We start from the raw sequence: 13,391 nt of genomic DNA, 5'->3' as shown, positions 1-13,391 counted from the left end.
TATATATCATGGTCAAGAAGGACTTCAAATAAGCCACTTTGAGTCAGATAAATAATAATATAAGTAGTGATTTTTCAAAATAAAAGTCCTATGAAGGTTTACAGTTTTCATCATGTGATCCAAAAATTTGTGTTCTGATTATGGTTGATGCATTTTTAAAATCAGTCAGGCAGTCATAAAATAGTTTGAAGAGACAATTCATGAATGGAAATGCAGATGTCATCCTGCATCATATTTTTGTAGTACTGTGCAGTGCATTTTCTCAGCAGTGACCTTAAACAGTTGTCCAAACACACAGTGGAATATATCTATAATACACAGAAACACAAACTTGTGCAGAAATTACATTTTAATCATCAAAGTCACATGTGAACTATTTACAGAAACATTTGTCATATATTTACAGTGCTTTTATCTACAGTTGATTTGTGTGTTTCACAGTTTTGTAGCAGTCCTGCTGCTCTACATTCACTTCTCCTTTGCTCTTTTGCTCGGTGGATGTTGAGGATTTGGCTAACTCGAAATGTCAAAATCATATTGTGGGATTTTGACTTTTTGCCCATACACCATGTCAATTTCTTCAAGTCCGTCCTCGTTAGTTGATGTCTCCACCATAGGACGATTCAGTCTCTCCCACAGCTTTTTCTTAATGCTTCTCCCCAGCTCTAGACTGTAGGGACGTTTGCGGCCATTCTTGGACCTGCAAGAAGAAATTTAATCAAAATGATGCATGTGGTCAAAAACCATACTGTAACCATTTTAGAGCTGGCGATTTTAAAAAGTGACAGGACATTTGGAGACAAACGTACATCAGCATGCTATCTACCACCTCATGGTAGACTCGCTGATAATCTTCCACTGAGAGGTTGTGGATTTTTAAAGGGCTGTCAGCGGAGGTGGTTGGCTGGTGGTCGGTACTGCATGGCTCGGGTCTGGGGGTCAATTTTTTTGCCACTGGCAGGTCCTCATGTGAGATTGCAGAGGGAGGCACTGAGGTCCTTGGAGGTCGGGAAGAACTGGATGCTGGGCTTCGCTTCCTTTTCCGGGGCTGACTGACTGTTCTGTCACGGCGCCGGGGTCTCTGGGTTGAATTAATAACCTGGGGAAAGGTCAGAAGCACACAAGGGAATGTCAGTAGTTAATAGCGATCTCATTTTTTTCAAACAAGACAAAAATCTAAATTTGATGAACCACAATGAAGTCCAAACTCCAAAACCCTCAAATGATTCTGTTTCTGAAATTTTACACATCCAACCTGGTCCTTGCTGCAGCACGGTTGTTTCCTGCAGGCTCTGGGTTTCTTCGCATCACGGGCCTGGCATGCAGTGTTTCTCTTACAATAATTATGGTCTTTGAGGTGATTGGGCACAGTAAGCTGCAGGTATACACAAAAATGACAGTAATGCAGACATCAGTTAGTAGTTCATGAAACATTTAAAAAATAACAAACCCTTTCATATGTCCATAAACGACTTAAACCACTTGCATGGTTGAATTTTTTTGCCACTGGCAGGTCATCATGTGAGATTGCAGAGGGAGGCACTGAGGTCCTTGGAGGTCGGGAAGAACTGGATGCTGGGCTTCGCTTCCTTTTCCGGGGCTGACTGACTGTTCTGTCACGGCGCCGGGGTCTCTGGGTTGAATTAATAACCTGGGGAAAGGTCAGAAGCACACAAGGGAATGTCAGTAGTTAATAGCGATCTCATTTTTTCAAACCAGACAAAAATCTAAATTTGATGAACCACAATGAAGTCCAAACTCCAAAACCCTCAAATGATTCTGTTCCTGAAATTTTACACATCCAACCTGGTCCTTGCTGCAGCACGGTTGTTTCCTGCAGGCTCTGGGTTTCTTTGCATCACGGGCCTGGCATGCAGTGTTTCTCTTACAAGAATTATGGTCTTTGAGGTGATCGGGCACAGTAAGCTGCAGGTATACACAAAAATGACAGTAATGCAGACATCAGTTAGTAGTTCATGAAACATTTAAAAAATAACAAACCCTTTCATATGTCCATAAACTACTTAAACCACTTGCATGGTTGAATAACTTGTCCACAGTGATTGTAACGACAAAAAATATCCAACATGTTCACATAAAATCATGAGAACTAAAACCAGGACAATGCATCAAGGTCAGTGTAATAAAAGACGTGTCAACTTATGGGCTTGTGGTGTTAGAGCTTCACTGCTGCATACCCCCAAATGACATGTCAAATAATAATTTGCATAAGCTAAACAAACACCAAAGTCCATGTTGTATTAAACTCTAATTTCTGTTATAATCATTGCTACTTATTGCCATTTTTGAACAATGCAAATGCACAAAATACCTTTGTAACTGGCTAAGCTTGGTCACGTGTGGCACTTATATGGTTTAAAATGACATGTAGGATATAAAGAAAAGCAAGCTGCAATAATAGGAGAGCCCTGCCTTGTGTGTGGGGGGTAATGAGTTCAAGATCATCATTAGGCTGTGGTGTAATGAGGGACCTCTACCCAGAGGTGACTGTCTTGTCAGGTGAATAATTGTAGCATAAGCCACAATGAAGAAGGAGATTAAAACTTTAGTTAAAAAAGCCCAAAAGCAGAAGCTTTGAGTATTTTAAAGATGATCACAGTTACATGTGGCTCCTGTAAACATGTGAGAGTGTGTATACATTTGAGAATTCAGATGATGCTGCAGAACATTGCTTGCAAATTTGTAAATAAACATTTTGGGGATTAGCTTTTCTACAGTGAATAAAGTCTCAGTGTTTACTGTTTTTATTCCCCGATTTTAGTTTTAAATACAAAATAAAGGCCCCCAATCAGGAACATGCACAGCCCACCCCCACACCCCCCAAAAAGCTAGAAACGGGCCTGGTGATCATTATGCACTTGAGTTAATTTGAGATGTAGGATACTCTACTTATTAGCAAAAACTGAACATGTTTATCCCAGCTGCAAACTTTGGTGACATGTCTGCCACAAGATCATTTAATACACACTAAAGAAAACATTATTATAGGTAACATGCTAGATTAAATGACGTTATGCACAGTTTACCCGTTTAAAGCTACAGTGCAACAGTCTAACATGCAAGTATAACTCCCACGTGCACAGGCCTAAATGGGAGTTTTTAATGCTTTTTATCCACATTTATGTCGTCTATATTTTCACGTTGCCCTGTTGCAAAGTGAACTCTTTCTGAGTAAATATTCAAAACTTATTGAAAATGGTCATAAAAGCTCACATTTTCCATGATGGATGATGGTTGCTGGGTCGCTTTCCTCCGTGACATGGGAGTTGGACACTTGTAAGGCTGCAAGAAGTCTTGAGCAGAAAGTTGTCTTACTTTTGCAGAAATTTGCAGAAATCCCTTGTAGCTTTGCACAACACGTTGAGTGAAAAGTGTCTGAACTATACCAAAAGATGCAATGCAAATAGAATCTGGAGACGCATAGCAACCACGCAACCTGTCATGTTAAATCACGCATTTTTGTACCTACTATTAAAAATCACTCTAATAATTGTTTTTAGTGAGTTTTTCCCTCAGTTCAACCTCGGTTATGGCGGCTTTTTTAATATTTAGGCATCCACATAATTATTCCATCAAAGTGGTGCGTATGATCATATGAAAATACGTCAAAACAGCGCAAAAGTGGTTTTATTTGCCACATCATATCACAGCAGCTCATTGTATTTGAAAACTACTGGATTTCATAAGTTGTGCTTATTTTATAAATGGCCCGGAGAGTAGCAAATTCGCTCTTTCTACTCACTGGACCGAACCCGCTGCACTACCCACTTTCACCAATAGGTGTCACCGTTTTACCGTGGAACCAGCTATGTACAGCTCCAAAGTCAATCGCTATAGAGATCTGTTGCAGAAATAACTTCTTTCCAGAAGGTGTCTGTATAAAAATCACTGTTATGCTCTGTCAGTTTGCAGTGCCTTAGTCTCTGGTGACATTTTTGTTGGCTCATGCTCATGAATCCACAGGCAACGCACAGTGCGTTGCCAACTCCCTGAGAAATGAATAAGGGACACCTCATGGCCGGGGCCGGGCAACCCAGTTGTCTTCACCCTTCCCAGTGTGGTGAATTTTTTAGCTCTTTTTTTGTGTGTGAAATTATTTTTTTAACCATTTGACTTGAATTTGATTTAAGTAGATGCGTATTCTTTGTGATATCAAGACATGGGAAACAAAAATCATTTAGGCATTTATTTTTAGCTCAAAATGACAACATTAACACAATAAAACAGGTCTCTTTCTTAAACAGACGCCTGTCATGCTTAACTTTTGAGAATAAAAGTAAATCTTTCTTTAAAAGAACTCTGTCCTGCTTAACTTAAAATTATATAAATTAATAGAAAACAATAGAAAGAAAAATATTCTTGTAACAGTGCACATTTAGTGCATTTAGTGCAATTGGCTTCAGTAGAGGCATTATTTCAACTTTTGCTCCCGTTTGTAAACCCACTTGTTCCCATGATTACGCATCATAACTCATCATCATTATTCATCTATGTATCACTTTTATGTATTACTCATCTATTTGTTGTAATCTATCCTTGCAGTTGTTTATTACACAAAATAAATTATATTATCACACTTCTGGCCACATAGCGCTGATATTCACTGCACATGCCCATTTTAACCTTAACCAGAGGGTTTAAAAACAAACAAACCAGTGTTTACATACCATATCTGCTTCTGCCGTGGCCTGGTGGACAAAAATTGGTTAAGGGTTCCCCGAGTTTTCAGGCCCCTCATGTTCTTCATGTGCCCACCATTAGAAGCATGCCTATGGAAAAAGTGCGCCGGCACACAGTGCAGTGCGCTTTATAGGTGTTATCGTGCACTTTTCCAGCCAGGTGTTTTCCTTTTCCCATTCTTCCCTGTACTTTTGCAGCCTTTTTTTCTTTCTCTGAGAGGAACAAACATTGCTGGTCTAATGCTGGGCTTACACTGTGCGATTTTTGGCCCATTTTGAGCCGATTTTTGAGTCGTGCGACCAATTTGGTGATCGGCCCGATTTTGGCCTTCATCGTGCATGTGTAGTATACGTGGGGTAACGAGAAGCGATTAACACCTCACGACCAGCTCCCATCATCAATTGCTCCTGAGGGTGTCACCGCAGCCGCTCACACTGCTCACGCGCAAACACGTAAACGTCGGTGAAAAAGACGGAGCAGCACGGCTGTGCAGCGTGTGATCTGGACACAAGCGATGGAGGCACAACTTGTAGAACTTTGGAAAGCTCATCGAGCCTTTTCGATGTGGCATCACCAAATTATCACGACCACAACAACCGTGAAAATAGTTGGATTAACATTGCTGCTCAATCACAGCTGCCTGATCAGTGTTTTTCATTAGCAATTTAGCAAAGTTGATGGTGGTGTGTGTCTGTGTGAGTGAAAGACAGAGAGGGAGAGCGAGCGACAGATTTTCTATTATAACCTTCATTTTATGGAGGCACGGTGTGAGCACTCGGGTCGCATCAGAGCATCGGGCGGTATAGTGTGAGACCCTGCATCGTGACCTACAAACTTATAACCCATGCGAGCCAATCGTGCAGTTTGAAAATCGCAGAGTGTTTGCAGCTTCAGGTGTACTGTCGTCTGAGACTTGCACCGCAGTGTCGGCGTTTGTTTCCCCGTTGGCCATGCTTTTTGTTGTGGTCATCTGTTGTCTTCCGGTATTTTCTCCGCAAGCGACCTTTCCTCAACCAATGAGATGAGCGGTAATCTGAATTATCATACTCGAATTGTCATAAGTGCGCTGTCAGCTCATTGGTCACAAAGCAGGAGCGGGGCTGGGAATTATGTTTTCAAACAAAGCGTTAATTACATTAAAACTTATAGACTACTTTTGATTCTCACTGTATTACGGGACAAAGTGCGCCCCTTTTCAGCTCAATACGGGACGTGTACTTTTGTTTCTAAATACGGGACGATTCCGTTTTTTAAGGGACGGTTGGCAACCCTAAACGCACTGTCTGTCCCAGCCTCAGAAATGGATTTAAGACGTTTTAGTTTGATATATCACCCTGTGGTCAGTTTTTGACATTCGTTTTGTTGCGGTCTTCAAAACAGAAAACAGTTACATCTGAAAGAAGATTTTAAATAAAACAAAAAGGGACAATTATATAATACATAATAATACATAAATGTAAATTGTCTGTTTTTTATACAGCACTTTTCTGCTCCACTTGCACTGTAGGAGCCATAATTGAATGTATTGAATTTTTTGATGATCACTGGGTTTTCATTTGTTTTGGTTGTTATGGTGATGTGTAATGGGAGTCACGTGCTAGCGGTGACATTAAGAGGGCGTTGTCAGTCTGTCATTCACTGGTTTTGATTTTGACAGAGAGGAGGGCTGGGTAGCCGTAGTTTTTGTTGACCGCTGCACAACATGTTTTGTCTTGTTATATTAGAGCCTGTGACATTGTAAGAGTCCAAATCGCGAGATGACATTACTCTGTAAACACTTTAATAAACAAGAAAACAATTCCACCTTTCGCATTATTGCGTAAACTTGACAGCGCGTCAGGCAAATAGGCGGGCTCCATTCCCGGCCTCTAGCGACTGTGGAAGTCTCTACATTTTTAGTCAACAAAAAACGGCATTCTGGAGAAGCAAGCCGCAAGCAGGATCAAAGAAATCAGATCAAGGAACCTGAAAGACGCCAAGTAAGTGCAATGCATCTGAATGAGTGAGCCAGCAGCACCGACACACCTGACGCAATTCTGAGGAGCGCAGGTAAGAAGACCTGTGCATGTCTGGTTGTGGAAAAGGAAGCCACATTGCATTAGCGCTGAGATGTTTCAAGAAGAGACACTGAATGGAATGAATGTTGGTTAAACGTGCAACGTGTTGCTGCGCTCTTGGATTGATGTCTGCGCTGCGTCTTATTAATTATGCTGCTTGGATGACGTTCAAATGGACAATTAAAGTGCCGTTACGTTGAAAGGATTTTATGGTCAAACTCTATTGTGGCTTCCAGTGGATATGTTTTAATGGATGATCACTGAGGATTAAAAAATAAAAAAAAATCGAACAAACAAACGGGGAAAATCATGAGTCAAACAGGTGGCGATGATTGTTCCTCTAATGATTTGGGGGGAAAGAGAGAAAGAAAAATGACTGGAAAGGCATTGTTGAATAAAATCGAAAAATTACAAAATGAATGCAAAATATATGTCAATAAAATGAAAGGACTAATACAAAAAATGAAAGAGCTAATGCAACACAATGAAAATCTTTCTCAAATTAAGCAGTATGTGGTGGATTTAAAGGCACTGTGTGAAAAGGCTTCAAGTTCACATGTTGAGGTGTTGCCTTTGGTGCCAGAGAAAGAAGTATTAAAACAAGAGGAATGGTTTTCAAGTATCATGAAATACACCAATGTGTTTTTAAATGAAATTCAAAACTGGATAAATCAAAGAGAACGAAACCCTGCTGTTTGTCCAAAGCAAATCAATTTATTGGAAAACAATGTTGCATCAAATACTGAGATAGAAGTGGAGGATGATATCAAGCCAAGTGATAGTGTTTCTAATGTTGAAAGCCACAAAACTTCATCAAGATCATCAACTTCATCTGTTCGTATGAAAGCTGAGGCAGAGTTGGCAGCTTTAATGATAAAGCAGAAATTATTGGATGAAAAACATGTACTGGAAGAAGAGGAGGAACGTCTTCGTAAAAGAAAGGAAAGGCTAAAGTTGGACACTGAAATTGCTGAAAAAATGGCAACAATGAATGTCCTTAAAGCTCAAAGTATAACAAGCAAAAAAGGATCTTCAAAAGTTTCAGATGGAATGAATTCATACATTTCCAATGAAAGATCTAAACAAACCATTAATGTTGATGCATTGGAATTTATACCTCACATTTCTGCAAAACAAAATTCATTGACTAATGCTGAAACTCAAAACAGGAGAAAAGAAAAAACCCAGGAATGTGTCATGCAACAAGCAGTGTTGACTGAATCTTCTCAAAATAAGCATCCTCGGCAATATTCAGTTATTCCTTCAAACCCATCTGATGCAAATGGACAAAATGACTGTCATACAAATGGTATGGTGGAACTGGAACCACAAAATGATGTTATTGGAATAATGACTAAACAAAATGAAATAACAACACTCTTAATCCAACAACAAAGCCTCTTTTCTTTACCAAAGAGAGAAATACCTCATTTTGATGGAGATCCACTTCAATATTATTCATTTATTAAAGCATTTGAGAATGCAGTTGAGTGCAATACGAAAAATAACAGTGATCGTTTATATTTTTTGGAACAGTACACAAGAGGCCATGCAAAGGAATTGGTGAGAAGCTGTCAACAAATGAACTCAGATCGTGGTTATCGCAAGGCAAAATCACTGTTAAAGGAGCACTATGGCGATGAACAGAAGGTCGCAGCTACATATCTGGACAAGGCACTTTCATGGCCATCGATTAAAACAGAGGAAGTAAAAGCTCTTCAGAACTACAGTTTGTTCCTCAGGGGATGCTGTAATGCAATGGAGGAGGTGCAGCATCTGAGTGATTTGGACATGCCTTCTAATATGGTGAACATTATTAAAAAATTGCCGTATAAATTTAGGGACAGATGGAGAAGCCATGTTTGTGACCTGCAAGAAAGGCATAAAAGAAGAGCCAAATTTATGGATATTGCAGACTTTTTGGAGAAGCAAATAAGAATATTAACTGATCCTGTATTCGGTAATATTCAAGATTCTCTGCTTTCTTTACCAACTAAAGGAATGAGTAAACCCAAGTAACAAGGAAGACCTGGAAATAAAGGAACAAGCTTTGCCACCACTATGCAAGTTGTGGAGAGTACACCTAAGCCTGCGGAAACGGAAATGAAAAATAATCAGGTTGGAAGGAACGTCTGTATTTGTTGTGGAGGAAGACACATGTTGGACGTATGTGCACAGTTGGGAAAAATGGCTCATGAGAAGAAGATAACCTTCTTAAAGGAAAATGGCATCTGTTTTGGCTGCTTGTGTATAGGACACATCAGTAAAGATTGCCGTAAGAGGATTTCCTGTTCCAAATGCAGCCGGAAACATCCCACCATCCTGCACAAAGAAAGTTCACTTTCTGAAAGGACCGACAGGAACACGCAGCCGCATGTGAGCACATTGGTGTCGAGTGGTCTTACAGGGGCTGGAGACCAGGACTGTAAACTGCCCATTGTGCCTGTCCAAGTAAAGTCAAAGAAAGGAAGCAACATTATTACAACATATGCTTTTTTGGACCAAGGGAGCACAGCAGTTTTCTGCACTGAGAGTCTGATGCGCAGACTGCACCTTAAGGGAAGGAAAGGAAACATCCTCCTCAGAACCATGGGCCAAGAAAGAATTGTGAGCAGCAACACTTTATCAGGACTGGAGGTTGCCGCTTTTTGTGGTGACGAATTTCTGGAGCTGCCAAAAGTATACACGCAGGAGTCCATGCCTGTACATAAAGGAAATATTACAACACCAGGAGATATTGAAGGATGGGCACATTTAAAACACATAAACTTGCCTCAAATAAATGCAGGAATCGAGCTTCTGATTGGAACCAACATTCCTAAAGCCTTGGAACCTCTGGAAGTGGTGTGTAGTGTTGATGGAGGACCGTATGCCGTAAGGACAAGGCTTGGCTGGACCATCAATGGGCCACTTTCAGGAAACTGTGAAGCTACAGGTGATCAGAAGCATCCACAAGTTACAGTCAACAGAGTTTCTGTTGTCACTCTGGAGGAGCTTTGGCAGCAACAGTTCAAGAATGACTTTCCTGAGAGTAAAGTTGATGAGCAGGTTGGATTGTCAAGAGAGGATCAGAGATTTCTGGAACTAGTGACTAACTCTGCCAAATATGTGGGTGGTCATATCCAGATAGCATTACCTTTTCGGAATGCCAGTATCAGTATGCCAAACAATAAGAAAGTTGTTCAACAACGTCTGCGCTTTTTAAAAAAGAGATTTGAGAGAGACGCTGTGTTTCATACTGAGTACAAAGTCTTCATGAATGAGCTCCTGGCTAAAGGTTATGCTGAAAAGGTCCCAGAAGAGGAGATCGATCGCAATGATGGCAAGCTGTGGTATATACCACACCATGGTGTTTACCATCCGACCAAGAAGAAACTCAGAGTTGTGTTTGACTGTGGAGTGAGTTATCATGGAACATCTTTAAACTCCCAACTCTTACAAGGACCTGATCTTACAAGCTCTTTAATAGGAGTGATCACAAGATTCAGGAAGGAGCCAGTTGTAATTATGGGAGATATTGAATCCATGTTCCACCAAGTCATGGTTCCAGCTGAGGATAAAGATCTATTGAGATTTCTCTGGTGGCCTAAAGGTGATCTGGAACAACCAACATCTGAATACAGGATGAATGTACATCTCTTCGGAGCAACTTTATCACCAAGTTGCGCCAACTTTGCACTCAGAAAGTGTGCAGCTGACTTTGGACATCTCTACAGTGAGGAAGCTGTGAAGACGTTGTTGCACTGTTTTTATGTGGACGATTGTCTGGTGTCCGTTGGAACTGATGAGGAAGCAGTGTTAATGTACCAAGAGTTGGTTTCTTTGTGTGCCAAAGGAGGATTTCTGCTCAAAAAGTGGATCACCAACAAGCCTGGAGTGCTGGAATCCATTCCTGAAAGTCACAGAGCAACAGGCATGAAAGAGTTGAACATGGAATTGGATTCCTCAATGATCGAGCAAGTTTTGGGTGTGGAGTGGTGCATAAAATCAGACTCCTTTAAGTTCAAGATTGTGCTCAAGGACAGATCGCTCACCAGAAGAGGAATCCTTTCAATTGTCAGTTCTATCTATGATCCTCTTGGAATGCTAAGTCCTGTGGTCTTAACTGCTAAGAAAATCCTAAGAGATCTATGCCAGGAAGGAATCGGCTGGGACGATAATGTACCAGAGCTGTTTTCCAAAAGATGGTTAACATGGCTCCAGCAGCTTCAGCTATTGAGCAAGTTTGAAGTGAGTCGATGTCTGAAACCTGATGGATTTGGAGAAATCACGAGTGCTCAGTTGCACCATTTCTGTGATGCCAGTGAGGATGGGTATGGAACAGTGACCTATCTGCTGATTGAAAACATCTGTTCAGAACGACACTGTGCGTTTGTTATGGGAAAGGCTCGTGTTGCTCCTCTTAAATCCTTTACCATCCCGAGAATGGAGCTCATTGCAGCAACCATGGCCAGTCGATTGGATGTACTCTGGAGGAAAGAGCTGCAGATGGAACTTCTGGATTCTGTGTTTTGGACAGATAGTGCTTCTGTTCTTAAATACATCAGGAGTGAGACTTCAAGATTCAAGGTTTTTGTGGCCAACAGAGTTTCACAAATCTTAAGAGTTTCATCTTCCTCGCAATGGAGATATGTGGAAACAGCCAATAATCCAGCAGATATGGCCTCAAGAGGAGTGAAAGTCGACGTTTTTATGAAGCATACAAAATGGTTGTCCGGGCCTCAGTATCTTCTACAATCTAGGAGTGAATGGCCTGTCTACCCAGATGACATCAGTCTGCTTGCATCTGATGATCCTGAGGTAAAAACAGTTGCCACAGTGAGTGTTGAGCAAGCTGGAGAAAATTCTGTTACTCGCTTGTTTAAACATTTTTCCACCTGGACACGTCTTAAGAAGTCAGTGGCATGGCTGTTAAAATTTAAGGACTTGCTTCTGTCCTTTGTGAAGAAAAGGAGAGAATTGTGTTCAAGCTTACCACAGTCAGAGGTCAGCAAAGAGCAACAGAGATCATTTGTGGAAGAAAAGCTGAGGAACTTTAAGAGGACATCTGTGATTAAGAATCTTACAGTGGAAGATCTGGACAAAGCTGAGGTTGTCATTATCAAGTTCTGTCAGAGGATGAGATTTTCCTTGGAGCTTGTGAGTCTGGAGAAGGGACAACCCATTATAAAATCAAGTCCTCTAAGAAGACTCTGCCCACAGCTGCAAGATGGAATTCTCAGAGTGGGTGGGAGACTCAGTAGATTATTGATGCTGGTTGAGGTGAAACATCCCATAATACTAGCAAAGGATCAACACATTTCCGAGCTCGTGCTTAGACATATACATCAGGAAGTTGGACACGGTGGTCGTAACCACATGCTGTCTAAGCTAAGAGAAAAGTACTGGTTGATTGGAGCTAGTACAGCAATAAGAAAAGTGTTATCTAAATGTGTCATCTGTCGACGTCTTAATGCTCCACCAGTGAATCAACAGATGGCGGATTTGCCCAATGAAAGAATCATTCCAGATGAACCTCCATTCACGCGGGTGGGAGTGGATTACTTCGGACCCTTCAGTGTGAAAAGTAGGAGGAGCGTGGTGAAGAGATACGGTGTTATATTCACCTGCCTTGCTATCCGTGCTGTTCACATTGAGGTTGCTCCATCACTGGATACTGACTCTTTCATTAATGCATTCAAACGTTTCAATGCAAGAAGAGGTCAGGTTCGAGAACTGCGTTCTGACAACGGAACCAATTTTGTAGGTGCTGAACGTGAACTTAGAACTGCTATTGAACATTGGAACCAGGCGAAAATCAATGACGTCTTTCTGCAAAAGGGAATTAAATGGACCTTGTAACGGATTCAACCAGACAAATAAGGCGATGACTTTCTGCAAACAGTATTTCTTATAACTCAGCAGTATAATGCATCATAAAACAATATCATTCATTCACAATAAATCAGCTGTCTAATGTAATGCAAATCAGTTTAACAAATGTAATAGTTATCACCTTCTTCTAATTCAGGAGCATAATGCAAACTAAAACTACATAATAATTCACAATCTTTGATTAGGGGTCTAACATGGCATAAAATAATATTATAATCCAACAACCTTTAATCCACCTGGAGGTTCAAATCACGGAGGAACCTGGGAGCGACTGATAAGACTGGTTCGCAAAGTACTTAATTCCATAATAAAAGTACAAAACCTGGATGAAGAAGGTCTTCATACAGTACTTTGTGAGGTTGAAGCCATCATTAACAGCCGCCCAATTACCAAAGCCTCAATGGATCCTAACGACCTGGAAGCTTTGACCCCTAATCATCTTCTTCTGTTAAAGACCTCACCGATATTACCACCAGGATTATTCCATTCCACTGATATGTACACACACAGAAGATGGAAACAAGTCCAATACATGTCTGACTTGTTTTGGAAAAGATGGGTGAAGGAATACCTACTGCAGCAACAGGAACGTCAGCGATGGATTGGAGTAAAAAGGAATCTCATCGTGGGAGATCTGGTTCTCATCATGGACAGTTCGGCACCTCGAAACTCTTGGCCAATGGGACGTGTGATAAAGACTTTTCCGGACTGAAGAGGATTCGTTCGTCAAGTTCGGATTAAGACTCAGACTAGTTGCCT

At 41.0% G+C, this 13,391-nt stretch overlaps 1 protein-coding gene across 1 annotated transcript; it reads right to left on the bottom strand.

Moving 5' to 3' along the window:
* Window positions 1-335: 335 nt before the first annotated feature.
* On the bottom strand, window positions 336-3,419 carry LOC146520561 (uncharacterized). The gene is made up of 6 exons (XM_085156367.1): window positions 3,235-3,419; window positions 1,807-1,926; window positions 1,487-1,651; window positions 1,256-1,375; window positions 810-1,099; window positions 336-700 (listed from the first exon to the last, which is right to left on the bottom strand). Exons 1-6 carry the CDS (start codon window positions 3,280-3,282, stop codon window positions 514-516), a joined length of 930 nt encoding a protein of 309 aa, XP_085012493.1. The 5' UTR covers window positions 3,283-3,419; the 3' UTR covers window positions 336-513.
* Window positions 3,420-13,391: the final 9,972 nt, after the last annotated feature.

This window comes from Neolamprologus multifasciatus, chromosome 4, assembly GCF_963576455.1.
Source record: "Neolamprologus multifasciatus chromosome 4, fNeoMul1.2, whole genome shotgun sequence".
NCBI lineage: Eukaryota > Metazoa > Chordata > Actinopteri > Cichliformes > Cichlidae > Neolamprologus > Neolamprologus multifasciatus.
Note: the sequence above shows the minus strand (reverse complement) of the source record. Positions and strands in the feature narration are given on the sequence as shown.

Excerpts from the sequence above, each read along its gene's own strand:
- LOC146520561 (XM_085156367.1), bottom strand. The coding sequence starts at position 3,282 with ATGTCACGGAGGAAAGCGACCCAGCAACCATCATCCATCATGGAAAAT. Across the intron at positions 1,927-3,234 it reads CATCATCCATCATGGAAAAT|CTTACTGTGCCCGATCACCT; the intron begins GTGAGCTTTTAT and ends GTATACCTGCAG. Across the intron at positions 1,376-1,486 it reads TGGCAAAAAAATTCAACCAT|CTTACTGTGCCCAATCACCT; the intron begins GCAAGTGGTTTA and ends GTATACCTGCAG.